We start from the raw sequence: 26,061 nt of genomic DNA, 5'->3' as shown, positions 1-26,061 counted from the left end.
TTCCCGTCACTTGTAATTAACGATATTTTACTTATTTCCAGTGTATATCTTTATATCTATACCTTGTGGGGATGTGCGATCTCTGGCACGTAATCCTAGGGTTCACTAAACTATCACACGCACTGACACCTTTGTGAGTTAGGCTATCTCAGAAGGTTCAATATATGAATTTGAGCCAATGTTTTTCTCTGACACCTGAATCATCCCGCGATAAGAATATATATTTTTTAAAAGTAGCCAGTTAAAAAAAAATCACCATCTGCCATGGACAATAAAAATGTCAGAAATGCTACATTCAGCCATGAGCGCATAAAAATGACAAATCCAACACTAGAAAAAGGTGAATAGTTTAAGATAATAGAAAATGAGATCACCACGCAGACAGTCAGATTGACGTAATATACTGTAGTTTATACCCTGTAGGGAAGGCACCCATCTCACTTTTCAAAACAATAGATTATATTCTCAGAAAGGCAATTATAATATATGCCTATATTGAAAGGTTTATTAAAATATACGCATTTAGCTAAAATAATATTTCAGTTTTGAAAATGAAGTTTAGTAAAAAACATTTCATTGTTTCCCTGGTTGCATTCTGATACCGGAGAGTATTTAAAGAGTTCACACAATGCTGGCATTGGAGATACCGGCCAATGGCCAATGTTGGTTTCCCCGACAGTAGACCTTGCTTGTCGCCCATCTCTTTCATTCGCTCCATTGCTCGCTGAATCTACTCGCTCACGGATGCCTGTGCAATGTATCACGATCAGAATACAAGCAAGCTTTCCTACATGAGCCACTGGCTGTTCTACGTGTCGAGCCGTCCTGTGTAACAAGGGCAAAGACATCCTGATCTGCATCAGTGGTGTTCTTGAAGTCCTCACACCATAGGGAATGCCTGAAAAATCAGAACTTCTATTGATGCTCATATATTAATAATCATACATATCAGATCTATCAAATCGGGTACTGGGTTATTAGTTAGGATCATGTCATGTGTAGCATCATGAATCCAGAAACTGAGATAACACTTTGCTGATCATGAAAGGTTTATAAAGCTTTAAACACGATTTAGAATTAATTGTCACCTCAGCAATGGAATGGGTTGAGAAAAGTCATATTTGTTTAGTCCCTTGTTTTTAAGAAAAATATTATGGCCCTGAGAAAAGGGAGCGGCTTCACCTGCAGTATCCCAGTGTCCTTAAAAGTCATCTTACCACTTACTGGCCCTGAAAATGACTCTGCAATTGGACAGTCCATGTGGGTAGAAACAGTTGTCAACATGCTCCGCACCATTCTGTTCCATGTTACTAGGTATGCACACTTTAACCTCTTGCATAACATTCCAGCTTCTTTCAACAAATCCCTATCCACACTCTGAAGTCCCATCTGCCAAACCCACCATTAGTTGCACATGAACTAAGTTACTGAAGAGGCAGATACATTGCAACAACGCAAACTTAAGGTCAGTTGGTAGTGGTCTGCTCTAAAGACCACCAAGCCGACTTACCAGGCAGAGCATCTCTTAGTTTCTTTTTATTTCAGTCCTGTCTTTTGTGTTCATGTTCAACACACAGGAAATATCAAGCAAACGTATCTATCTACCAACACCAAGCAGTAGCATGTCAATCCTTCTATGACGAATGTTGAGGAGACAAGCTCCTGCATAGTATAGACTGTCCTTTATTCATGGTTTTCAATCTTTCTATATAAAACAAAGCATGTTATGTGTTTTACCTATAACATAACATAAACTGTTTCCTGTAAATTTTGGATAACGCTCACTGTTGTATCCCTGTATTGTAGCACTCTCTTTACAGGCTTTTTTGGGTCAGTAGTTCTATCAAAATGATTCAAGAGCTGAGCAAATGTTCACCAGGGATTTAGTCTCTGGTTGTGCTTTGAGAGTTCTGAAATAAATTTGATGAAGGAGCATGGATTCTGAAAAAGTGGCACATACAAACCTTTATGTATCCCACTCGGAGTTCAACACATAAAAGGTGATTGGCGGATGCCAGTACTAAGTGCTAACACTGGCATTCACTCGGGGTAGTATTCCAACCGACCTCCCGTTTGCTCACCATCTCACCCAGCCATATGCAAATTAAGCTTAGTTCTGCTCCAGTGGGAACAGTCCATCGCAAACTGCCAAGACAGGTCTGAACCAGAACCCAAGCAACCCAGGATCGGTTTCATCCTGATAAGGGCTCTCCAGTCCAGTGTAGCTTGGTTCCAGTGACAAAGTGAGCAAAGTACCCGCGTGTGGTATACCCTGCTACCCCGATGATTGCCAGTTGTTAGACTTATTGCTAGCACCCTCCCATCACCTTTTGTGTGTTTGATATAACACCCTAAGTGGCCACGAGTAGACCAGAAAGCAGGCATCCCATCCATCTAGCATAGTCAAAGTGTCATCAACTACCTAAACGGTCGCTAGTTTGAAGCGTCACAAGAGGAAACAGCCAAACTGATATTACTTTAAAGATTATATAGGAAGCTATGTTAATGTAGTTTGCCTAGTGCACGTTTTTCAGTACTCCACTAAAGCAAGCAAATAAGTAATGAATTATTATTAATCAAACAAGTACCACAAATGGTAAATTTTTTCAATAAGTAGAGAACTTTTGTGCTTTATTAGATGAGTAAAAAGAAATATGTTGATTAGAGCCCTTGGTAATTGGAAGTCAAAGAAAACAGATTGAAATAGAATGTTTTTTGTTGTAAAAGTGAGGTGGTGTGGGAGCTGCTATAGTTACTACGTTCCTATTACTATGTTAAAGAATCGGATGCAAAACTAACTTTACTTTGAAATTAAGTTTAGGTCAAAATGCTGATGCAACTGTCCTACCTTCCGTCATATGTTGGACCTTTACTTGTATGTATTTATTTGAAAGCACTGTGCCCACAAAGTTCCTGAATAAATTATCCATTGCCCATAAAAACTGAATATTCCAAAGAGAAGGCAGGTTTTGTCCTTTGTTTTGTTCTTCTGCAGCAAAGTAACCTGAAGTCTTTGAGGTGTTGAGTAAAGTTGATTCACCTGTTAACTAGAGAGCAACCTTGAGTATGCGGCGTATTCCTGTTTTAACCTTTTTCTAAAAGTTGCGTATTGCTGCCCGTACCCCTGTCTGCTGAATACACCAGCTTGCTTGCACTAATTCGGAAGTCCAATAAGGGCAAAACAGTAATTAGGTATGGATGAGAAAGGCACATACATACCACGTGCAGAGCATCACAGAAGATTTCTTGAGCGTTGTCTGCTTCTTATCCTATGTAGGAAAGCTGCTCGATATTTGTGGCTCGTAGCTCATTCGTAGATGATATTTTAAACATCTGATCTGCAGCAAAGTGCTATCCAAAGGCAGCTTTATTCATATACATCCATGATATGTTTGCTATTAGATATACAATCTGCACCTATATTGGTCAAGCGGTATTTATGCATTCAGTTTGTTCCATTGTTTTTAGACCGTCTCTATTGAGTTTGACCCTTCAAGAGAAGTGGATGAAATGTTGTATTAGTGTCATGGGCAAAAATATGTTTTCGAAACAGTGGTACCCTGATGTGACTAAAGGTTTTACTCATTGAGCAAGACTCTACTCTTCTAAAGAGAACCTAGCCCTTTTTAGTGATTGTGTTGATGTATTTGAGGTGTTTGTTAAAACGTTATTCAGAGCCTTGCATATCTGGGCTCTTCAAATCATGGACAGAAAAATTGCAATGATGGTTTAGAATTGCACAATCGCATATCTATATAATAGTTCAATGTTGATGAAAAAATATGAATGTCATTTGTTAAGATGGACTTTTTAATTATATTATTTATCTTCTATTTTAGGTGTTACCCATTTTGGAGATTCTCTATCATGTTGAAGAAAGAAATTCGCATCATGTATACATGGCTCTTATAATTTTGTTGATCCTTACTGAAGATGATGGCTTTAACCGGTCCATTCATGAAGTGGTAAATATCAGTCTGAATCAAACTGCTAGTTCATACTTTATCAAAACAGTAACCTTAGTAGAAAATATGGGTTACCTCATGAAGATGCCTCTATATCCGAATCCATGTATTTAAATCCAAAATCACCTTTACAGAGACAAAGTCACAATTAATTTGTTTTTCTAAGGAAAAAAATACACCTACTCATTACATTGTAAATTGAATCGAAAAATAGAGATATGCAAATTAATGTCCACGCGTTGGTGTATTCTGTACATTCTAAGGGACATTTGCTGTACCATTGGAGGAAAACATTGTTGGAGAAACCGAGAGTGATTCATAGGTTTAGTAAAGACTGTGGCTCTTAAGACAAAGTATTATTCCTGAAAGTAATTTATGCATTTGGAAGTAGATCCCACATGAAATCCCCCTCATCCCTGAATAACTCTTCTGCTGTTCTCTCATAAGTCATCTTGAAATGCTACAATCTTTGTGTAACCATTGACTTACCCTTCCTCTTTTGTTTTACGCTAAAGGCTGGCCAACTCTTGCAAATTGCACTTCACTGATACGACCATCCCATAAAAACCCTTCTGTTGCTTTTGTCCCTACATGGCATTACTATCACAACATATTTTTGTTTCACCTCCCACCCTGGAAGTTAAACGAACCCTGTGGCCCTGTTCACACACCGCTCATCGCCTACCTCTCCAGTAATCGGTATCACTTAACGTACTGTCCAGCCTTTCCTATACTCCCGTTACAAGCGACTTCCTCATTAACATAATTTGTTGCTTCAGCTTTTTTACCATACTTTGGCTCTTGACATCCAGACCTTTGTCTCATTTCCTACCTACCTTGTCTCTCTGTCACCTGTGTTGGTGGCTGATTCCCAGCCCCAACATGACCAAGATAATTTACTTTTCTTTCACGACTACTCCCAGAAACCTGGGTTCTACCATCTTTTGTGTCCTGTCTTAACTCTACCCTACCCCGGGGCATGAAATGTTGTTTACACTCAGGAACAAACCTCTCTTCCATTGGCAGCCCTGCCCCACTACCACATTCTTATAATCTGCATAATCTGAATACATCATACTTTCCACTTGATAAAGTCCATCGTAATTGATTTACTCCTCATTATGCGGGACTCTGGGTTCAACACAGAAGCAGATAAACTGCCTTTACACTGGTGCTTGAGCAGAAAAACTATTCTTTGCTTGGCACAGCGAACATTCTCCTCGCACCAAAACAAACTTCTCCTCAGACTTGACTTGTAATTCTGCGTATTCCTTAAAGAACGCCTTTCATTTTGTTCATCACCCCTATTCAACCATTTATACTCTACTCTAACCTTTCTTACACAGAGCAGACTCCTTATCTTTGGTTTCAAATCCTGGGGAACCCCTTTTCTCCCTTTCTTGCATCAGCCACCTCTCCCTGTACTTCACGTTACACTATCCTTTTGCCAACATCTTTTTGTACTATAACTAAATTGTAATTCTGCTACTTCTTTATTCCCTAACAGTTTTGGAGCTACGACTAGCAAGAGCACTTTCAGAATATCCCTTCTCCATATTGCAGTTGCATTTGTGTCTAGTGACATGTCTTGGGACTCAATCTTATTCACAGTAGTCTCTGTTTCCACTTTTAATGTCCTATTGTTCCTCCTAGTCTTGGTGCACTTGGATACTAAATTCTATACATTCTACTGTCAGTTCTGTACAGGATTGTCGCTTCACCCCACCAGTTGGTGTATACTCCTACCAGTAGTCCGGTTCTTTGATACTATTGGTTTTAAAAACCTACTCGATACAGCATTCATGCTATAATGTGTGGTAAACAAATACACATATTCAGAAAAAGATTAATAATGAAATAATGGTAAATAAATGTTATTAATCCTTCCATATCTTGCTTTTAATGCCATGCTGTGTACAGGAAATCCTGGCATACGCCTTCCTACTAAACTCAACAACTACTCCGCTCAAATCAGCTATCAATAAGGGTAAACTATAGAAAGTCTTAAAAATGTCCACTAAAGGAAAATGACTGTAAGTCAACTTATAGGCCCTTGAATGACAGATTATTCATAATCAATTACCTCACTGTTTACCGCTGGAGAGGAGGTCCTGAATGCCCTCTTTCCTAAACTCCTTGCTAGGTGAAACACACATAATTTGCATCCTTGAATTAGTGTTGGCCATTATTCCACCATAGAATGGGAGAAATAATATTTCCTCTGAAGGCAGGTGTTCCTGGTGAGCTCACCTCAGGAAGCATCCTACGTGAGACAGCACACGAAGAACTCAAATGTCTGCCTATGCAGTATACTTAACAATAAAGTGCTTGAGAAGTTATCTCTTAATGAGTATGTAGCGAGGGAAGTCGCTTGCTGGTTTACAGTGTGAGTTGCACCACTGACTATGCTTAATTACTCAATGTTTGTTTTATCCTCTCTGTAATTTAATATAGTATTGAATAAGAAGCCAAAAGTCAATTTTAGTTTTTTTACGTCCATTGCTGAGGCTATGAAAGAGATGTAATTGGATCATTAATTAAAAGTGGTTTAGAACAGGGGCCCACAAAATAAGTTTGAGCCACGGCCCCCAATATCTTTAAGATGTCCTTGGGAGGATCACCGCTGCAAAATATGACATTCCATCAAACTAGCCATTTAACATTCAGGAATTTCCTTTCAGGAGAAATATCTACCCTGATGGCACTTTGCAGCTCAATCGGCAACCAAGTATCAGAATTCAAGGGAGACAGCAGGTTGTCCACTTTAGAATCAATGCCAACATTGCTGAGGGAAAGCTCAGAAAAACCCTGTGCATCAAAAAAGGACCCTACAAAAGTATTCAATTTTTCAGGCCCTAGGAATCTTTTGACCCTTGTCTCCTCATTACAAAGGAACTATTTAATCCGAGATTCCTTACCTTTTAAATTTGACAAGGTGCCAGATTGGATCTGGAAATGTTCCAGTAATAGCTCCCACATGCTTAGAGGTGGCGCCCACGGACAGCACAACAGCTCTGCCCCGCCTCTTGACGTGAGGACAAGGGACTGCATACAGACACCATCCCTGCGCTCCTAAATCAGTTTCCAATGTACCTTTCAAGGAGTTAGAGTATGCCTGTCTTCCGCGGTCCGCTTAAACAACACAAACGGAGACGGGACTGAAAAGAGAGAGAGGAGACTGAAAACAAACAGCTGTGTGTGGCAGACGAGTTCGATGCTTCGGAATTGCCCAAAAGCGGCACTGTTGGTGTGACCCTAAGCTCTCAACAAAAAACACAGCTGTCCAAAACTCGCACGCAGAGTGTGACTCGGTGTCTAGCGGCACTTGTTACAAACTGTAGCCCCCTGTTCACAGTGTATGCAAGATTGTATCCTCCCCTAAAATACATAGCGGTATGTGATGCTGCAGCATGTATGGGACATAACGGGGTCATGGGGACACAGAGTACGATTAAAAGAAGAAACGGCTGCACTTAACTCTACACCTTGTGAGTTTCTTCTCTTTATGTCGTTCAGAATCCAAAACGAGGATGAGACAGGCAAGGGAGAGAGAGTAGAGAAATGTAAACAAGCGTACGCTGCAACGCTAATTAGAAACAGATGGCCCCTGTGCGCTGCTGCTCGCTCCTGCAAGGTGGATGCTGCCACACGCAAGAGTGTTAGGAAAGTGCAGACCGATTCCAAAAGGTCATCTCCTGTAGCTGCGCTAGGCTCGACCTAAAAACTAACTCTAGAGAGAGTCCCTCATGCACAGAGGGTAGAGGTGTATAAAAGATATTTTCTGATGGACAAGAAGATAGTCGTTTGGGCTATTTTAAATCTTTGATTTCAGAAATACTTCACTCATAATCAAAGTTTCAAATTGGTAACATTGGCTCAAATCCTTTTGGTGCTGAAACTAAAAGACTTGCTTGGTCTCATTAGCACAACAATACCAATACTTCTAGATAATGTAAATCATGATTTCACAGGACGTATTAGAGGCATGAAATGGGAGTGCAGCACCTCACTTGTAAATGTATTGCTCGACCATTTCTACTTGCCTCAGCCCTCATAATCTTTCCTAGAATTGCCTCAATTCAGGAAGGACCTCAAGACCTGGTCTTCGACTGAACCGCAGTATCTCTCTCCCACCCCCAGCACCTTGAGACCCATACAGGTGAGTAGCCGCGCTATTCAAGTGCCTGATTGGTTGATTGATAGAATCAAGGCAGCATCTCTCGCAGCTCACTTGAGGCTGGATACCATCTTTCTCTCTTGATGAGCAGCCCATCAAGATTAGCTTTCTAGTGGCAGTTTCACATCACCTTCAGACTATTTCCAAACCTCTGCATTGTGTACAATTTTCGGTCAATATACAGTAGTCCTCTCTGCAGCAACAGATATGACTCATCTCTTTAGTTCTGTAGACAATAAAAAGTAAAGGAATCCAACTCCGAAAGCTTGGAGAGCCTTTGTCTGATGGTCTCCACTTCCGCAAACCAATAATCTTAGCATAATCAAATTTCTGATCCTCCTTAATGACCTCATGTATCACTTTGACATTTCACTGAAGACTAAACCCTTTTTAGGTCGAGACCTGCGTAGGCTGCGTTTGCGCAGTATCGCAGGGAGAGATCTTATGTTTAGAGTGTGGGGGCTTGAACCCGCCCCTCTTCTCCATTGGCTGGCTTCCTAAACGGAGGCCAGCCATTGGAGGAGAGGGGCATCACTCCGTTCAAGCCGGATTCGGTGGGTGTTTTTTCGTTTCTTTCTCTTTTCTTTCTCTCCACTTCCCATTGGCTGGAATTTTACCTTCCAGCCAATGGGAAGAGGAGAGAACGAAAAACACGCCCCCGAATCCAAAAATGACGCTGGCTGGCATTTTTGCCTCGCCTCGGAGAAAGATGGTGGTGTGGAGCTGCCATCAGTCTTAATAATCATGGCTTTCTTATAGTGCTCTGAACTTTTTACTTTCGTTCTCAATGAAGCCAAACAACGACCTAAGCGCCGGCAGGGGTTCACGGCGTGCAGGCAACCAACCACAGACGCACGAACAACTTCAAACGAAAGTGCGTCAGAAAGGCGTGTTTCTGTTTCTTTGCTGCCGCAAAGAAGACGGCACAATCCTTAGGAACTCTGTGCAGGCGCTGACGTGTTTAGCGTGACGATCTCCTTTTGCTTTTTCTCGACCTGACATGTGCAGCAGCACCCAATGGACTGACGGGAAGGGGTGGGAACAGTCGCTCACTTAAACCAGTGCCCTTACTAGGATAATATTGCAAGCGTCCAGTATAAGTTTTTGGGAGATTAGGGGTTGAACGGGTGTCCGCCATCTTAGATTAGGCAGCCGCCTCCTCCGTCCTCCTGGCACCACAGGTATTCTCTTTCCAGGTCCCCCCGCAGCCTATGCCTACCGCGCCATGAAACGACTCACGCTGCTGGGCCCGTGTCTGCCACATAAGTTTACAACAAGGATGTGGTGCAGGCACTTATTCTGGCCGGTCATCTCTTACTGCTGTAATTATGGTCGTATTATAAAATGGTGAGCATAAAATGCTACATTACCTCTTCAGATTTGATGCCCTCCAGCACCTCGAAAATTGCATTGTAAATGTAGTCTTTCTTTCGACTGTGGCTTGCAGAAGGAGAAGGAAAGTAAAGTGTCTGGCATAGGTGAGAGCAGCTGACTCCAGGCAGGCCATGCACCAGAGAACCCGGCCTTCAGCACCTCTGCAGCCAGGCGTGGGCCATTACTGCCAAGGGGTGTCCTCCGGGTCCAAGTAATCTTTTCTGAGCTCCTCATTGTAACACACTCTCGTAATGATGTGTTTTCATTTTAGGTCAGCTTTGCTGCACTGTAAATCAATGCAGAACTGTTTTATGTTGTCAGTGCTTCAAGCGTAATACGGACCTCCAAAACGTACCCCTTTCCCTTGAGGCAGCACAGGATGGCTCAGAATGGCCAAGATGCCGTGCCTGTTTCTATCATCAGTCTCTTTTCCCCGCTGTATTGTTTCACAGTATTGGTTTTTGTGAAACATTTGACTTGAGTGTTGTAAAAGTGAATACAATGGGTAAGTGATAGCCAAGGTAAGAAATGGGGCAGGGGTACACAATTCAGCAAAATGAAATGGCCTATGAATTCACTGGTTGTATAGAGAAGTTACGTTCTGATGTGGGATGTATACAAACGCGTATTTGAATGGTCACCTTCTCTGGAAGGCTTTGCTGAAAGACATTGTCCCAAAAAAATCATGTGCAATGGTTTTTCGAACACAACATTTTCCTTCAAAAAGGGGCATACTTCAGTGAGGAAAAACGTTTACTTTTCTTCGCATACAACTATCGCTGTAGCAAGAGGGCAACTATCAGTAGTGCAGTGGCACCGTGGCCCAGAGTTTAGTGGGGCCGGTCTCTCCTGCAGCAGCAGTAGTTACACAACCTGAGCTCTGGTACATTTGTGGTTGGTTGACAGCAGCAGAAGTCCTCTAGTCACAAAGCACCTAAGCTCAAGTGATCACGAACGAGACGCCTTCGAGGTGGGGTATTGCCAGTCCATCTCATGCCTCTCTTCGTATGAGGGCTCAGTACCTGCCTGTGTCCAGCACCAAGGTTTTCCAGACAGCCTTTTACTTATACAGCTGAGACCTGTGACGCACACACTGGAGTGGCACACCAGGCTGCTGAGCTGAGACAGTGTCAGGCGGAGCAAACCTACCAAAGGGTGTACAGTGTGCCTTGAATAATCTGTCTCTTTCACCCAGTCCTCTCACATGTTTCCGGTCTGGCAAACAAGTATATAATGTGACCTCATACGGTGTAAGTTAACTCAGAACTTCCATATTTATTAAATACAAGCAATATTATCATTTAGAAAAAAAAACAATGATCCCAAGTGGTCTTCCACTGTGCTGAGGTTTGAGAATTCACAGTTCTGTGGGGACTTAAACAATGTGGTTCAAAAGTTAATAAAGAAGTTAAAACTGGAATGTACCAAATAGTCTAATTGTCTATTTGGAGACAATCTGGAAATCTAATATTCTGAAGAATTTTGCAGCGATACCAAAATCTTTAGGGTTTTTCTTCATACAATATAATTTAAGGCCAATTGAGTAAGAATTTAGGGCCTCAATTTACTGCCTCAGTGGTTGCTTGGAGACCTTGCAGATGCACTTAACTAATGAGCTGTGTCCATTCTCCACTTAGCTTGGTTTCTAAATTGCTCCAAAAAACTTTTAACATTTTGTATGCAGAGGTCTAAATGCAAAAAATAAGTAAATTACTGAGCTACCTTCTGAGCTAATCTTGCACGAATGGTAAATGTTAAGGCAGATGTTTCCAAAAAGACGGCAGCAGAACGATCTTTAAAAAAACAACATTAAAAAAGCATAAGTAAAACAATGGTAAAGGGTCTACAACAAGGGAAAAGGGCAAAATAAGTGGCCCACAATCTCAGGCACTGTAGCACACTATTTTCAGGGGATGTGAACATGCGATCAAGCCAAATGCAGTCACTTTGATTTACTATGTTTTGCATAATCCTGTCATAGGCCGAATACGAATGATAATCTAACAGAGCAGTGGCAAAATAGGGTTGACCTAAAAGCCCCCAGGGTATGTACATGTATGTATGCATGTATCTGCGTATATGCATTTTTTAATACATTTATTTGATTTAAAAGGGCCTGACAGACCTCTAAACCCATCCGGCTCAACTGAAGGGGTTTAAGCAAATCTTCGGCCCTCCAGTTTTGCCAAAGGGGATGACCAACACCAAAAATGTAAAGGAATATCTGACTCCATGTATTCATATACCAGTTTATAGGCTTGAACATGTGGTGTGGTAAGAACAATCCACCTTTAACAGCCAATAGGCATTAACATATGCTTTTAATAATAAATAGACTCAGGTCTACTGCCTTTCTTGTAACTTTTTGTAGTAAACAGACAAGATCAATTGCATCTGCCATAACTTTATCCTAAGAAGCAATTGTGCCTGTAGCCTTCAGCATTAGCTTGTCGCCATAACCAGTTCTCCATGAGCCAAAGCATGAGCCATCAAAAGACGTACATGAGGTAACAAACATTAAACAATATCGTATTATAAATGAAAAAAATAACTCGCTGTGTGTGTGTGGCGCTGTGTGTGTGTGGCGCTGCATGTGTGTGTGTGGCGCTGTGTGTGTGGTGCTGTGTGTGTGTGGCACTGTGTGTGTGGCTCTGTGTATGGCTCTGTGTGTGTGTGTGGCTCTGTGTGTGTGTGTGTGTGTGGCACTGTGTGTGTGTGTGTGTGTGTGTGTGTGTGTGGCGCTGTGTGTGTGTGTGTGGCTCTGTGTGTGTGTGGCTCTGTGTGTGTGTGTGTGGCTCTGTGTCTGTGTGTGTGTGTGGCTCTGTGTGTGTGTGTGGCTCTGTGTGTGTGTGTGTGGGTCTGTGTGTGTGTGTGGCGTTGTGTGTGTGTGGCTTGTGTGTGTGTGGGGGGGGTGCAAATGCAATAGGTCTCGCATTTGCGAGAGATTAAGCTATTGGCATTGTAAATAACAATGCCATTTATTTATCTGTTTTCAAAACCAACACATGAATAACAATGTTGTCATTTACAATGCCAATAGCTCTAACTTTTGCAAAGACGAGACCGTTGCATTGTAAATGCCTGTTAATAGTGCCTCAGGCAGCAAGGTCTGAGGCAAATGTAATTTTTTCTCAACAAAGTTTACAGGAGTCTTCTGTGGTGGTCCTACCCCTATAACCTCCTATAAGCCATTCAGGCTGGATCACAGTGCTGATTGTGGTGAATGGCCTCTGGGAGCAGCATGAGTGCATCTCTGCATCACTGTCACAAACCTTTAAGTGAATACGCTTCACCTTAGAGCCTTCTTTCCTCTGTGCTAGGCAAATGTGTGCATGTTCTCGGAGACAAAATCACAACCATGCACTGTATGAACAAAGTGGGGAGGTGCAGGTTCTAGAGAGCCTTGTGAAAATACCATGGCTCTGTGGCTAGGCCACTGAGAAAAGGATGGCAATCTCAGCCACTGATCTAGCGGTGGACGGAGAACTCAAAGGTGGTCTGCTTGAGCAGGCTTCATTCAGCGAATCCTGTGTGGGAAGTGAGTAGGCCAGGAGCATTCTGCAGGTACGTGTATGCACCACTCAGGGAATTCATGTTTGCGCAGAATTTCTGCTCCCAATGTGACATTTTTTCCGTTAACTCTCCAACCAAGCGTCATTAAAAAGATTTGTGGCCATATAGGAGAGTCCATCCTTATTGCTCTAGATTGAACTATGTGGCTGTCTCCTCTATTTTTTTAAGCCTGAACATTTCAGATAATTACTATGATCGTGAGGGCGGTGGGTACTGCTCCAAAAGTCTTGACTCTGTATTTCAGGGCTTTGAAGCTCAAAGGTAGACTGAGTCACATTTCAGAAAAAAAAGAGGGATGGGAGATTTTTCTCCGCTACTATCTGGAGCTGTGGAAGGAGTGCAGGATGGACAAACAACTTTACCTTGAGTTCTAAGGCTTGTCAAGCAGATTGGTAGTAGTGTTTGTTATGGTTAGTTACAAGTTGTCAAAGAAGGATCTCTCAAGGTTTAAAGGTTCATTTAGTGATGGGCAGGGCTTTGGAAAAGACACTTGGGCATCCATTGCTACTTTTGCCAAACATTACTGTCTCGACTTGGATGCAGGTCTGATGCACAGTTTGGTAGAGCAGCCCTTCACCTGTTGCTCCAGCTCATCTCCTGAACTGTTGCTTCCTTGGCAGCCTTTCTTAGATTATGAGTCTGTGGGAAGACGTATCTGTTCAAAGAAAATGTTACTTTAGTAGTGCTCCTTATCATGGATTCTTAAACTTGTCAATTGATCTGGTCTGACTGTCACACATCACTTGAAGTGGATACTTGCTCTTCCCATATATTCCTCACTGCCTTCTCCATTCCCCTTTTTTCAGGCTGTTTGTTTTTCCGAAATATTCTTTTTGTTGCGTAGCTCCCTCTGTATATGGAGTAGGCTAAAATAGATGGAGCTGACATCACTGGTGTAGGAGATGTGCCTACCTGGCGGCACCACTTTACTTAGATTTGTGACTTGAGCCACTCTACAGTTTAAGCGGCTATGGCGAAAATTGGCACTGACGAATGGAGCTACTGAAGAAATGACAGGTCCAGTCTGGTGACTGGGAGGTATGTAATGAAGTGAGAGCGCGTGCCAGGGCACGAGGAAGACGTATACATCGAACACAATGTTATCCAATGCAAGAAACTGTTCAGTTGCAAATGTAGGTACTTATTGGTGTCCTGAACCCTCAAGTATACATGCATGTTTAACAAAAGTATAATTTTAAGTCAGTCATCGGGGTTTGTGCAGCATCTTGTAATGATGGTATTCACTGTCCTAGAAGCTCGCGAGTGTTATACCTGCATACGTGGTATAAAAGGATGCGTGCTGCCTCTAGTTACCACCTTTACTGTTCGAATCTGTGGCGTGTTTCTCTTGTTGAGGGTCTGTCTGGATTGATCATGCACTGTGTCCTCCCTTGCCCTCGCTGAGTTGTCGCATCCCATGGGATGGGCTTCCACATTGTTGGGTGTGCGGTGTGACATGTTCAAGGCTGGTCTTGCTTACAGCTTCAGGTGTGTTACCAAGGAGCTCATGGCGCCAGTGTTCAGGTAGATAAATAGGACCATAGTTACCGCCGTCTCTGTAGAAACCCTGCATCCTTCCTTGTACCCGGAGGAGCTTTGGTTCAGGGTAAACAATGACAGTGACACTTTGTGCCGCCCTTGACAGCTGCTTTTACGTGGAAACAGACAAAGGCTACAACATTGAGGCTTTGAAGCCGCAGAAGCGCTTTCTGAACAGAAGTGCTTTGTGTATCACTGCCCTTTCTATGACCTTTACAAGAGCAGCGTGCAGATTATAAAGTTTAACGATATAAGCGTCATTTAAATGAAACTCAAAGTGAAGAGCCACCCTCCCTTCAGGACCACAGTTCCAGTTCACCAGGTTTGTGTCTTAATTGTAATAAAGTTGAGCTGGCTTGGCCTGCTACCATTTTGAAGACCTTTTAAACCCATCTTCGCTAGCTCTGGCTGTATCCCAGAGATGCTGACTCCTCCGCTCCATTTAGTCTTACCCTGCAATATCTGACCTAAAGCATGCTTAGAATATCAAAGTCAAACCCAGTTAGTGTCCTGAGAAGCCGAACTTTGCTGATGGTCCAAGAAACGGCCCCTCTCTGTGAACTCGGCCCTCCTGGAGGCAGAGGGCAGGTCTGTAGGTTACCCTACCCCCTGGCCCCCTGGGTGTGTGTGCGGACGGCTTGGGGTGGGGCTGCTTGTCAGACTAGAAGTATTAAACTACATGTAGAATCCTCAGGTGGAAAACTGAAAAGGAGTTTGTTTAAAATGCAGTAAAACTAATCATGAAGAAACACACGTTTTTATTTGAATGTATATAATTTGATGGTGTACCTTCAACATATAAGTCCTGCAGCTTTTTTTTAGAACATTTCTAAGAATGTTACAATAGTGTAGATTTTCGAAAAATCGTTTGCCCCCTCCCACCATTCGCATACTTTATGACGCCACTGTTTATCGGAATGTTAATTTTTCCTCTCTCCCTCCCTCTCTGGCTTATGTGTAGTTCATGTCCTCTTTTCTTGTGTCTTGGCACACGCTCCCACACCATTACAGGCCCTGCTTTACTTGTTTTGCCCATCACTTCACACTATCTTTTGATCTGTTTACGTCTACATCTGTCCCCTTCTGTCTCCACTCTCTGCACTTGCTGTCGAGAAATTGATTTTATTTAACTATAACTATTCCGATATGCATTTTCTAACCAATTTGTGCTCTTATCGAGGTTCTGTGTTTATGTCCATTTCCCAAAAACCTTCCTGCCTTTTTCCTCCCTAAGTAGTTGTCCCCCTTGCTACCCATGTTTTACCAATTCCGACACCTGTCTTCCAACATTACTCTCTGCCTTGTTTCTGCCTCCTAGGCTTTGCATCTTGGTTACAGCATATGTCTGCCACTTGTTATGATGGTCTTTTCCCTGCTAAATCCCCGGCCTGGCAGGTAAAAGTCTCTCTTGAGCATAGAGATGATTTAGCTTGAGCATAAAGATAATTCTTCTGGAATTATATTAGAGGCATATCCTGGAAGAAATAATGATTATCCTTCTTTCAAAAGCCAGTAAACCTGCATTTTCAGTCATTAAAAGTTGTGCAAAAGTTATTTTAAATACTTTATTTGGGCCCATCAAAACTATTTGATAATGAACAAATCTGAAATAGACTATTAGTTATAGATTCCTTACCTTAGAATTACCCCCAGGCGTCAGAATGGATCCGGAGAATTTTTTTCTCATCAGTACCCCTGCTCGTTGGTAGGTGGCGTTGGTCAACTCTGCGTTCGTCGTCGGCATTGTGATCACCGGGATGACATTGTAGTATCTACTTAGACGCCGCCCCTGCGCGCTAACGTCAGTTCTTTCTTTTTCCGCACTAGCCAGCGCAGATCCGGAGATAGTGGTACCGTTAGTCATTTTTTGACTAATGATTTTTCGACTTTTGTTGACATCTTTTTCAAGTCGTTCGACTCCTGGAGCACATAGGGATGTCCCATCGTCGGACCGGCTTCAAGCCTTGTGACTCCTGTTACAAGTTGATGTCAGTTACTGACCCGCACCAGGTGTGCCTTTGGTGCCTGGAACGCGACTACGACCCAAAGTTGTGCTCCGACTGTCGGGCCATGAACCCGAAGTCCTGAAAGCTTCTGTAGACCCGTCAGTCAGCTCCGCGCCGCTTGAGGTCCCAGTCGAGAGGGAGGTCGCTGGACCTGTTGCGGAATCACCACCATCACTCCTCATCGAAGTCTTTGTCTTCGGGTAAGTTGAAGCACAAGAAGAAGGCGAAGAAGCACCGTCGCTCTTCGCTTCTCCCTGTCCGTCGGCCGGCGCGACTCCGGACGCAGAAGGTCGTCGTCCTTCTGCTCCGCTCGCGTGGCCTATCGGGACGGCTCTGAGCTTCCCTCCCTTCCTGAGCCGGAGCGTCCCCTGCCCACCTTCGTGCATTTTACAAAGCCCTCCACTTCATCTTTGGGCAGCCCAACTCTGCCGGTGCGGCTTCGGGCCCCACAGACTCGGCTGGGGGCTACAGGCCTTCGATTCCGGTGGCTCGGGCCTCGGCGTCGCAGGGATCCAGGCCTTGATCCCGATTGATGCCGGTCGACCTCACAACGCCTCTTCTGGCAGTGATAACTCTGACGATGCCTCTGCCACTTCCAACGCCGGTTGTGTCCCCAGCCGGCGTCGACCCCGGCCTCCCACTCAACTTGGACACGGAGCTGGTACCAGCGTCAACCGTCTAGTACATAGTAATGTGGCGATATTGTGATTAATTCCGACGCGCGTTTCGGCGCTATGACAGCCCCTTCTTCAGGAATCGAGCCACAAATTCCTAGAGAGGGTGAAGACATAGTCTATATTTAAAAATATGTATATAAGCTTGACAAAGGAATTTAGTTACAGCAATGCTCGGAGGGAATGACATAAACAGTGAAATTTGATAAACATGTATTGCCTGCAAGTAAAATAATAAAGAACCAATATCAAACAAAGTAAGAGGGGGTTTGACATATGCAGAATATTGATCTATAAATGCAATATTCCGAAAAACATAATAGAGATACACATGGAATAATTTATACATGGAGTAATTTGTCAACAGGAATTTAATGACACAACTCTAATACATATAAAGAGTAAAAAGGTGAGAGCAGTCATAGCAAAGATAATAGAATAGCAAGAAAAAGATGTGAGATGTGTGTTGTACCCAAAGAAGACGAAAGGTATAGATATGATAAAGGGAAGTACCAACTGTAGTCACCCGAGATCCATAGATGTGTTGGTTATGCATCATTCAAGGGAAAAGATCAAAATAATGTGATCTATAGTACCTGTGTTGATATGGGCCAGCAATCTATATATGGTGAAGCTGGTACTTCTTGACTATTTATAGGTTTATCATTACTGAAACATATTAAGGAGACAATGTTAGTCATGATATACATATATTGAATCCAAAAGGGCTATCTATAACAACAGTGTATTAGTGCTGACCTTAAGGTTAAAAGCGATTTATATTATACAGTTCTTTATGGTCTGTAAATCCTAGCAATGAAGATTTTTGAGACTGTAGTATAATGATGCTGTAGCCTATCACGAAGAAGGAGATTGGAAACACTCTAGGAAATAAAAAATGAAAAATGACTAGTAAGTAGATGAAGTCCAGATTTATAATGTATGTCACAATTCGTGGAGTTATAGAACCAGTTGTCACTGGTCATACATAAAATAGATCTAAGGTGTTACCTTATATGATAATTGAAAGGGTTCCAACCAGGATAATCCTTCTGTGACTTATTATGTTCCAGATACCCAATGGTTTAAGAAAATTGATCGGTATTGGAAATTCTGTTAGGAAAAAAGGGATAAATATAACTAAGGCCTTAATGTTCAGTACGGTCAGTTTATAGTGATGGGGGAAATGGGGGGGGAATGGAAAAACAGGGCAGGGGTGTTTTTTTGGGGGAGATTAGGAGTCGTGGGGCCTGCTCGAGCCCGCTGCTTTAATGAGTGTTGGTTCCCTGCATTGCTGGTGGTAGCTATCTAATGGAAGGGATCCAAAGTGAGGGAACCGTTTGATTGATGTGCTCGCTGGTTAAATGGGCAATGATATTCGGTGTTACTGGCGGTTAGTATTTTATCGACAGGGCCAGATAGACAGAAACCGTTTTAGGGAGATGGAGAGTCGCGGGGCCCACTCGGGCTCACTGTTTTAATCTACGTTGTTGGCAATGGCTATCTTATGGGAAAGACAAGCTGTGGGTAAATATTTAAGGTAACAAGGACCCCCTAGTTCAGCAAAATATTTCTAGGACAGGGTAAAGCACAATGTAAATATCTTCCTAGACAGTAATAAATGCAAACGGCTTTATCACTTTCCGCAGGGGGGGCAAGCAGGGGCGCTTGCCCCCCCCAGCACCCCTCCTTGCCCTCCCTGCAGATGCCCATGACCGTCACCACGTGGTGCTTCAATCCCTCTTTGACCTCTCTTTTAAACCTCACACCAACTCATCTCCCTCCTACCTCGACTTTAAACAGAGTCAAATTTCAGGGGGGGGGTGCTAATTCATCCAGCCATATGCAGAGTGGAGCTGCAGGGGCCCTAAGAAGGGGTGAAAACCACCATCAAAGCATCATTAGCAAGCAAAGGGTCTTTAAAAGACCTGTAAAGTGCTCGGTGTGGCTGTGTGTGTGTGCCCCTGAAGCTGTCTCAGCCGGGGCTGACACACACGGGGGAGGGGTGGAGGCTGCTGTAGCCCTTTGAGCGCAATGGGCGTTGCGCGCCTGGCTTTAAACACTCTTGGTGCTAAAATCTGTGAATGTGTTTGTTGCTAGTTTAGTCTCCGATGGCAGCTTTGTCTCCTTTGGGTCTTTTGCTGCTTTCCCTATTTATTTGTGCTTTTATTTTTTCCTCGTTCTCTCTCTGCTTCAGTTTGGTTTCCTTCTTTTCCTGTCTTTCTCTGCTTCTTTATATTGTTTTTTTTGCTCTCTTGACTTTTTCATTCTCTGTCTCTCTCTTCCTTTTCACGTACTCTCCTTGTTTTCTCACACATTCTCTAGCTCGCTTTCGCTTTTTATACTTGTAACCTTTTCCCTTTCCCTGTTTCGAGAGCAAAAGGGACAACTCTTATCCTTCGGTACCCCAAATGTGAACCTTTTTCAATACAGTTCCTGTGCCATTAATGCGATATGCTCACTGTTGCCAGACTGGCCTACCCAAGTGTTGAAGTGTTGACTGTTTGTCAAAAATACTGGATCTGTGAAATATTCATCAACCCTGATAAGGGAGTAGAGCTGAAATCGGGGTAGTCCTCTACTTACAGCTGGATATTAGAGTGTGAGATTTTACATTTTGAGTCTTTTATCTAGCAGGGAACCCTGGATTTATTGCATTAAGTGAAATAAGGATCCCGGGAAGTTGCCCTTCCAGCTAAGTTATTACACGTAGCCATGAGTTTGTTGGGGATAATTCTAATGGACCTGTGCAATAACTCTCTCAGATCCATTTCAGTTCCGTTGAGTTGGGAGCATACAATCATCACACCTATCATGAACAAGCATAGGCATAGCCAATAGGTCTTGCCTTTGGGACCTGCTGCATACCGAAATACTTACAAGGTCCCAAAGGCGAGACCTATTGACTATGCCAAAGCTTGTTTTTCTCAGCTTGGCCTGAGCATTACCCGATCCTGATTTTCTGCCATTTGAGCCCCGCCCCTATTGATTAACATTATCCACGCCCCTTCATTTGCCAGGTTAGCCCCCCCCCTGGAAAAATTTCTGCGGAGGCCCATGCATACTACGAACGAGACTTTCTTTTAACATCATGGAGTACACCATTTCTTCGTTATCCTCCATGTTCACAGTAATGCGGATCACGTGACACGGAAGTACATTTACCCAATTTTATCCCGCGCTGACACTTGCAGTGCTGCCCGTAATCTCGTGAGACTAACACAGCTATATTTCCCGTCGACTCAGTCATTCAGGTTAGTGGCTAATATCAGAACGCTATCCGAAGACCAGGCTGATCCACGTGTACTCACTCGGTAAGCAAGACATTAGTAACTTATCCGTTAAGGCTACATCTCATTAGTAGCTGCTAAATACCCTCCCCCCTGCCACCCACGTACGGCCATTACTATGGCGCCAGTTAATTAACTTAAATCACCCCTCACCTGCCACCCACGTACGGCAATCCTGCGACGCCGCTAAAATAACTTCAATTCTTCCAGCGTACATTGTTTAGCCTCCACACAATATCGTGGTGATATGCTACCCATGAATGGCAATCCATGCGATGCCATTACATAGTTTAAACCTACTCACTGTGCACTGCCTAGCCCCCATAGAATACCGTGATATTTATATATGTGGCCCTGCCTGTAATATACTTACCGCTAACAACATCATATATTATCACTCATCTAACTAGCGAGTACATTATTCTACCGGCTCACGCACATGGGAACTTTCCCATAAGATAGCCATTGCCAACAACATAGATTAAAACAGTGAGCCCGAGTGGGCACCGCGACTCTCCATCTCCCTAAAACGGCTTCTGTCTATCTGGCCCTGTCGATAAAATACTAACCGCCAGTAACACGGAGTATCATTGCCCATTTAACCAGCGAGCACATCAATCTAACGGTTCCCTCACTTTAGATCCCTTCCATTAGATAGCTACCACCAGCAATGCAGGGAACCAACACTCCTTAAAGCAGCGGGCTCGAGCAGGCCCCACGACTCCTTATCGCCCCCAAAAAAACACCCCTGCCCCATTTTTCCGTCCCCCCCATTCCCCCATCACTATAAACTGACAGTACTGAACATTAAGGCCTTAGTTATATTTATCCCTTTTTTCCTAACAGAAACGCCAATACCGATCAATTTTCGTAAACCATTGGGTATCTGGAACATAATAAGTCACAGAAGGATTATCCTGGTTGGAACCCTTTCAATTATCATATAAGGTAACACCTTAGATCTATTTTATGTATGACCAGTGACAACTGGTTCCATAACTCCACAAATTGTGACATACATTATAAATCTGGACTTCATCCACTTACTAGTCATTTTTCATTTTTTATTTCCTAGAGTGTTTCCAATCTCCTTTTTCGTGATAGGCTCCAGCATCATTATACTACAGTCTCGAAAATCTTCATTGCTAGGATTTACAGACCATAAAGAACTGTATAATATAAATCGCTTTTAACCTTAAGGTCAGCACTAATACACTGTTTTTATAGATAGCCCTTTTGGATTCAATATATGTATATCATGACTAACATTGTCTCCTTAATATGTTTCAGTAATGATATACCTATAAATAGTCAAGAAGTACCAGCTTCACCATATATAGATTGCTGGCCCATATCAACACAGGTACTATAGATCACATTATTTTGATCTTTTCCCTTGAATGATGCACAACCAACACATCTATGGATCTCGGGTGACTACAGTTGGTACTTCCCTTTATCATATCTATACCTTTCTTCTTCTTTGGGTACAACACACATCTCACATCTTTTTCTTGCTATTCTATTATCTTTGCTATGACTGCTCTCACATTTTTACTCTTTATATGTATTAGAGTTGCGTCATTAAATTCCTGTTGACAACTTACTCCGTGTATAAATTATTCCATGTGTATCTCTATTATGTTTTTTGGAATATTACATTTATAGATCAATATTCTGTACATGTCAAACCCCCTCTTACTTTGTTTGATATTGGTTCTTTATGATTTTACTTGAAGGCAATACATGTTTATCAAATTTCACTGTTTGTCATTCCCTCCGAGCATTGCTGTAACTAAATTCCTTTGTCAAGCTTATATACATATTTTTAAATATAGACTATGTCTTCATCATCTCTAGGAATTTGTGGCTCGATTCCCAGAAGAAGGCGCTGTCATAGCGCCGAAACGCGCGTCGGAATTAATCACAATCTCGCCACATTACTATGTACTAGACTAGATAAAGACATTTCCCTGATTTTAACTGTGCCATGATAATTGTTAATGATTGTGTTTGACACTGATTGTACGTTAAGTGTTTTAAAAAAATTAACTGTAGGATTTATTGTATTTTCACTTTGCTATGTTTTAATAAATACAGACCTTTTTTATAAATTTTCCTTGCTTGACATCACATTTTTCCTTGCTCAGGAATGACATATTATCTATAGACGTTTGCATTGATTACTGTCTAGGAAGATATTTACATTGTGCTTTACCCTGTCCTAGAAGTATTTTACTGAACTAGGGGGTCCTTGTTACCTTAAATACTTCCTACGGTGGCAGACAGAACTAATCTCCTGAGGTGCTTCAGCGATCAGCGGCCTCTTCGGAGCCCCTGATGCTGTTCAATTAGGCCCTCACAGACATCCTTCTGGGCACTTGGTCCTAGCCCAGCACAGGGGCTCCTGTGGATAGGATGATAACCCGACGCCACTGCCCGGCCACGGGCAACCTGATTTTCCTCTCCCAACACCCTACCCCCGAGAGCTTGGTGGTCCAAGCCTTGACCTTCAAAGGTGCGTTCCCTACTGCTCCCCCAGATTTGGAATCCAAGAAACTGGACCATCTTGGGAACATGATGTTTTCTGCAGCCAGCTTAGGACTGTGGTCGGTGAACACCACATGTCTCTTGGGCCGTTACACCCACTCTGTGTGGGACACGGTTGTGGAAGTGCCATTGTGCCCGGAGGAGGGTAGAGACGCAGCAAAGTTCGCTATCTGATGTAGGCTGGACACCGCCGACGTGCCGGGTAAAACGATTTCTATGTCAGTAGCCTGAGGCGCTACACCTGGCTGAGATCCACTGGCTTTTCTGGGGATGTCCAATCGACTATTTTGGACGTTCCCTTTGATGGCCGCTGCCTGATTGATGACAAGCCAGACAGTGCACTCGAGCTCTTCAAGGATAGCTAAGGTCAGATCATTGGGCCTCGCTGCCACCTCTCGTCCTACGTAGTCTGCCTTTTGCTTCTTTCGTGGCTATGGAATGGGTGCCCCACCATGTTCCACCCAGGGCCACAGGCCGGCGCTAGCTACCTAGCATCTGCGCGGCCGTGGATGTGGGACCCCATGCCGTGGGTCTGGGGGCCAGTAGGTGGGCCAATCCAGCAGTGCCCCCTTTGCAGCAGCCTCTCAGCCTTTTTAGGGCCACCAGTCGCCAGTGGGCGGCAGGATCCACCATCCGCTCCCCCACTGGCACAACATCACGTCGGACAGGTGGGTTCTGCTGATAGTCCGATGGGGCTACTCCCTCGCCCTCGAGATTACCCCTCCCTCCATGCCACCAACACTCCATCACATGTCGGAGGACCAATAACATGTCAGAGGATCACTTGGCCCTACATAACGATGAAGTTACGGCTATCGTGGCCAAAGGAGCTATCAAGCGAGTCGCTGTCCCAGAAGTAGGTCATGTTTTTTACTCCCACTACTTCCTGGTGCCCAAGAAGGACAAAGGCCTTCATATTATCTTGGATCTCAGGGACATCATCTGCTTCCTCCGGAATGAGAAGTTCAAAATGTTGACATTAGCTCAGGTCCCTCCTGCCCTCGACCATGGAGACTGGATGATAGCGTTGGACTTGCAAGACTCTACTTCCACATTTCCGTGCTGCCAGCCCCCAGGCGTTAACTACGGTTCAAGTTAGGCCACAAGCATTTTCAGTTTACAGTGCTCCCCTTTGGCCTTACCAGCGCCCCTCGGTGTTCACGAAAGTGATGGTGGTAGTCGCAGCTCATCTGTGTAGATTAGGGTTCCAGCCTTCCCCTATCTCCACGACTGGCTGTTCAAGGCGGGCTCGTCCCAGGCTGTCGTCTCCCACCTCCAGACTAAGGCGGACCTCTTGCATTCGTTGGGGTTCACTATCAATGTGCCGAAGTCGCACCTGATTCCTTCTCAGAAGCTCCTTTTCATCGGAGCATTTCTTCATACAGCGCAGTCGAGCTTATCCTCCCGAGCAGCGAGTCCAGGATATTCGGGCTACGATACCAATGTATCACACAAAACAAGCCACGTGTCCGGGTTAGGAGGCGGTTAATATGTCATGCACGGGGGAATTCCCTCTTTAAGACGGTTCCCCTCACACACCAGAGGTGTCATGCTTCATCATGGGGGTACACTCAGTAGGTGACTGAGGTGTCCCTGATATTCTGAATTATGTGGGCATTTTATTTGTCTAACCCCCTTACTCTCTTTCCAGCTCACTACTATAGTTTTTAGATGATCGTTTCTGCTTTGTTGAAAAAACTGTCTGATTCGGTGCACAGTACACTCCGCACTGGAGATGTGGGGCCTAGCCCCTAAGATGTGTATGATGTGGCTCTGAGGGGCTTCTCCCTCAGAACAGAAAATGTCAGGTTTATCACAGTGGAATGATTTTGCTTTCTCCCCACCCCCCAAACCTCCACACTTCCAGACCTACTTTTCCTTAAAAAGTCCTTTAAAAAGTCATCTTCCCAAAAGCCTTCAATACGCTATCAATTGTTCTTTCCTCCTCTCCTAAGAAAGATTCAGGCTCTTAACAAACTACACCAAAAGATGAGGAGTAACGTCCTGACTCCCAACATATGGGCACACCTGCTGTTCGTAAGTTGTGGGCCGTCGCTTTCCGAGTAGTGGCTGGGAGGTGGCGCCTTCAAACAATTAAATAAGTGAACAATTCCAAACACTGTGATCTCTTTCTAACTTGAAATATATTTTAAAATGTGAATTAAGCTATTAAATGTATGAGTATTAGCGAGCTGCACTGGTGTCTTATAATTTATTTGCAGAAGTAGAGGTTCCGTTTTCATTTTCCTGGAATTCCTCCTTTCCCTGAATGTCTTATTCAGAGCCTCTTGCCGAGGCCTGGTGTGCCGCCTCCAGCGTTGCTGCGAGCGGAGGGGAGCATCCTTCCGACTCCTAGCCCCAGCTCCAAGTGTCAGCCGACCTTACCTGCCAATCACTCCTCCTGCAGCACCTTACCTGCCAATCACTCCTCCCACTGCTCAGGGAGCTCGGCGATGACGCTCAGATCTGCACTGCTGTCAGTGTGTCTGCCGGAATCATTCTATCTTTACTCAGCAGCCCTGACTCTTTCCTGGAAAGTAGGTGAACATTGTGCAACTTTTAGTTCAGATATTTTACAAAACTTTTTTTGCGGTAGAAGCTGCAGACGCTGTGATTGAGTCTAGTGAGCTGAATTTGGTTGTCATTCTTTTCGAAATATTGTTGCAGCTCCGGAAATATTTTAAAAAGCTTTTTCGTGTCAAGCAATATTTTTGCGACTTAATGAGCGTGGAGCCAGTGTCAGTGACGGAGGAATGGATAGAATCATTTCTGATTCCAGGGATAGCCTTTGTATCATGAAACGAGTGGAGTACATTGTGTTGTGTTGTATGTACTTGGCATTTGTACAGCGCGCTCCTCGTTGCGGGAAGAAGCTGTCGCGTGAGGGGCCCTTTAAGTTTGTATGGTGGGCCA

The 26,061-nt window shown here is 43.7% G+C and overlaps 1 protein-coding gene across 2 annotated transcripts in view; it reads left to right on the top strand.

Annotated features, from left to right (window-relative positions):
- The window catches only part of DYM (dymeclin), a 1,345,000-nt gene that overhangs the window by 760,711 nt on the left and 558,228 nt on the right, over positions 1-26,061 (top strand). For both annotated transcript variants that reach the window (XM_078674786.1, XM_078674785.1), the window contains exon 11: positions 3,840-3,965. In XM_078674786.1, coding sequence (XP_078530912.1) covers positions 3,840-3,965 — 126 coding nt within the window. The remainder of the gene's footprint in view (positions 1-3,839; positions 3,966-26,061) is intronic.

Source organism: Lissotriton helveticus, chromosome 2_1 (assembly GCF_964261635.1).
Source record: "Lissotriton helveticus chromosome 2_1, aLisHel1.1, whole genome shotgun sequence".
Lineage (NCBI taxonomy): Eukaryota > Metazoa > Chordata > Amphibia > Caudata > Salamandridae > Lissotriton > Lissotriton helveticus.
Note: the sequence above shows the minus strand (reverse complement) of the source record. Positions and strands in the feature narration are given on the sequence as shown.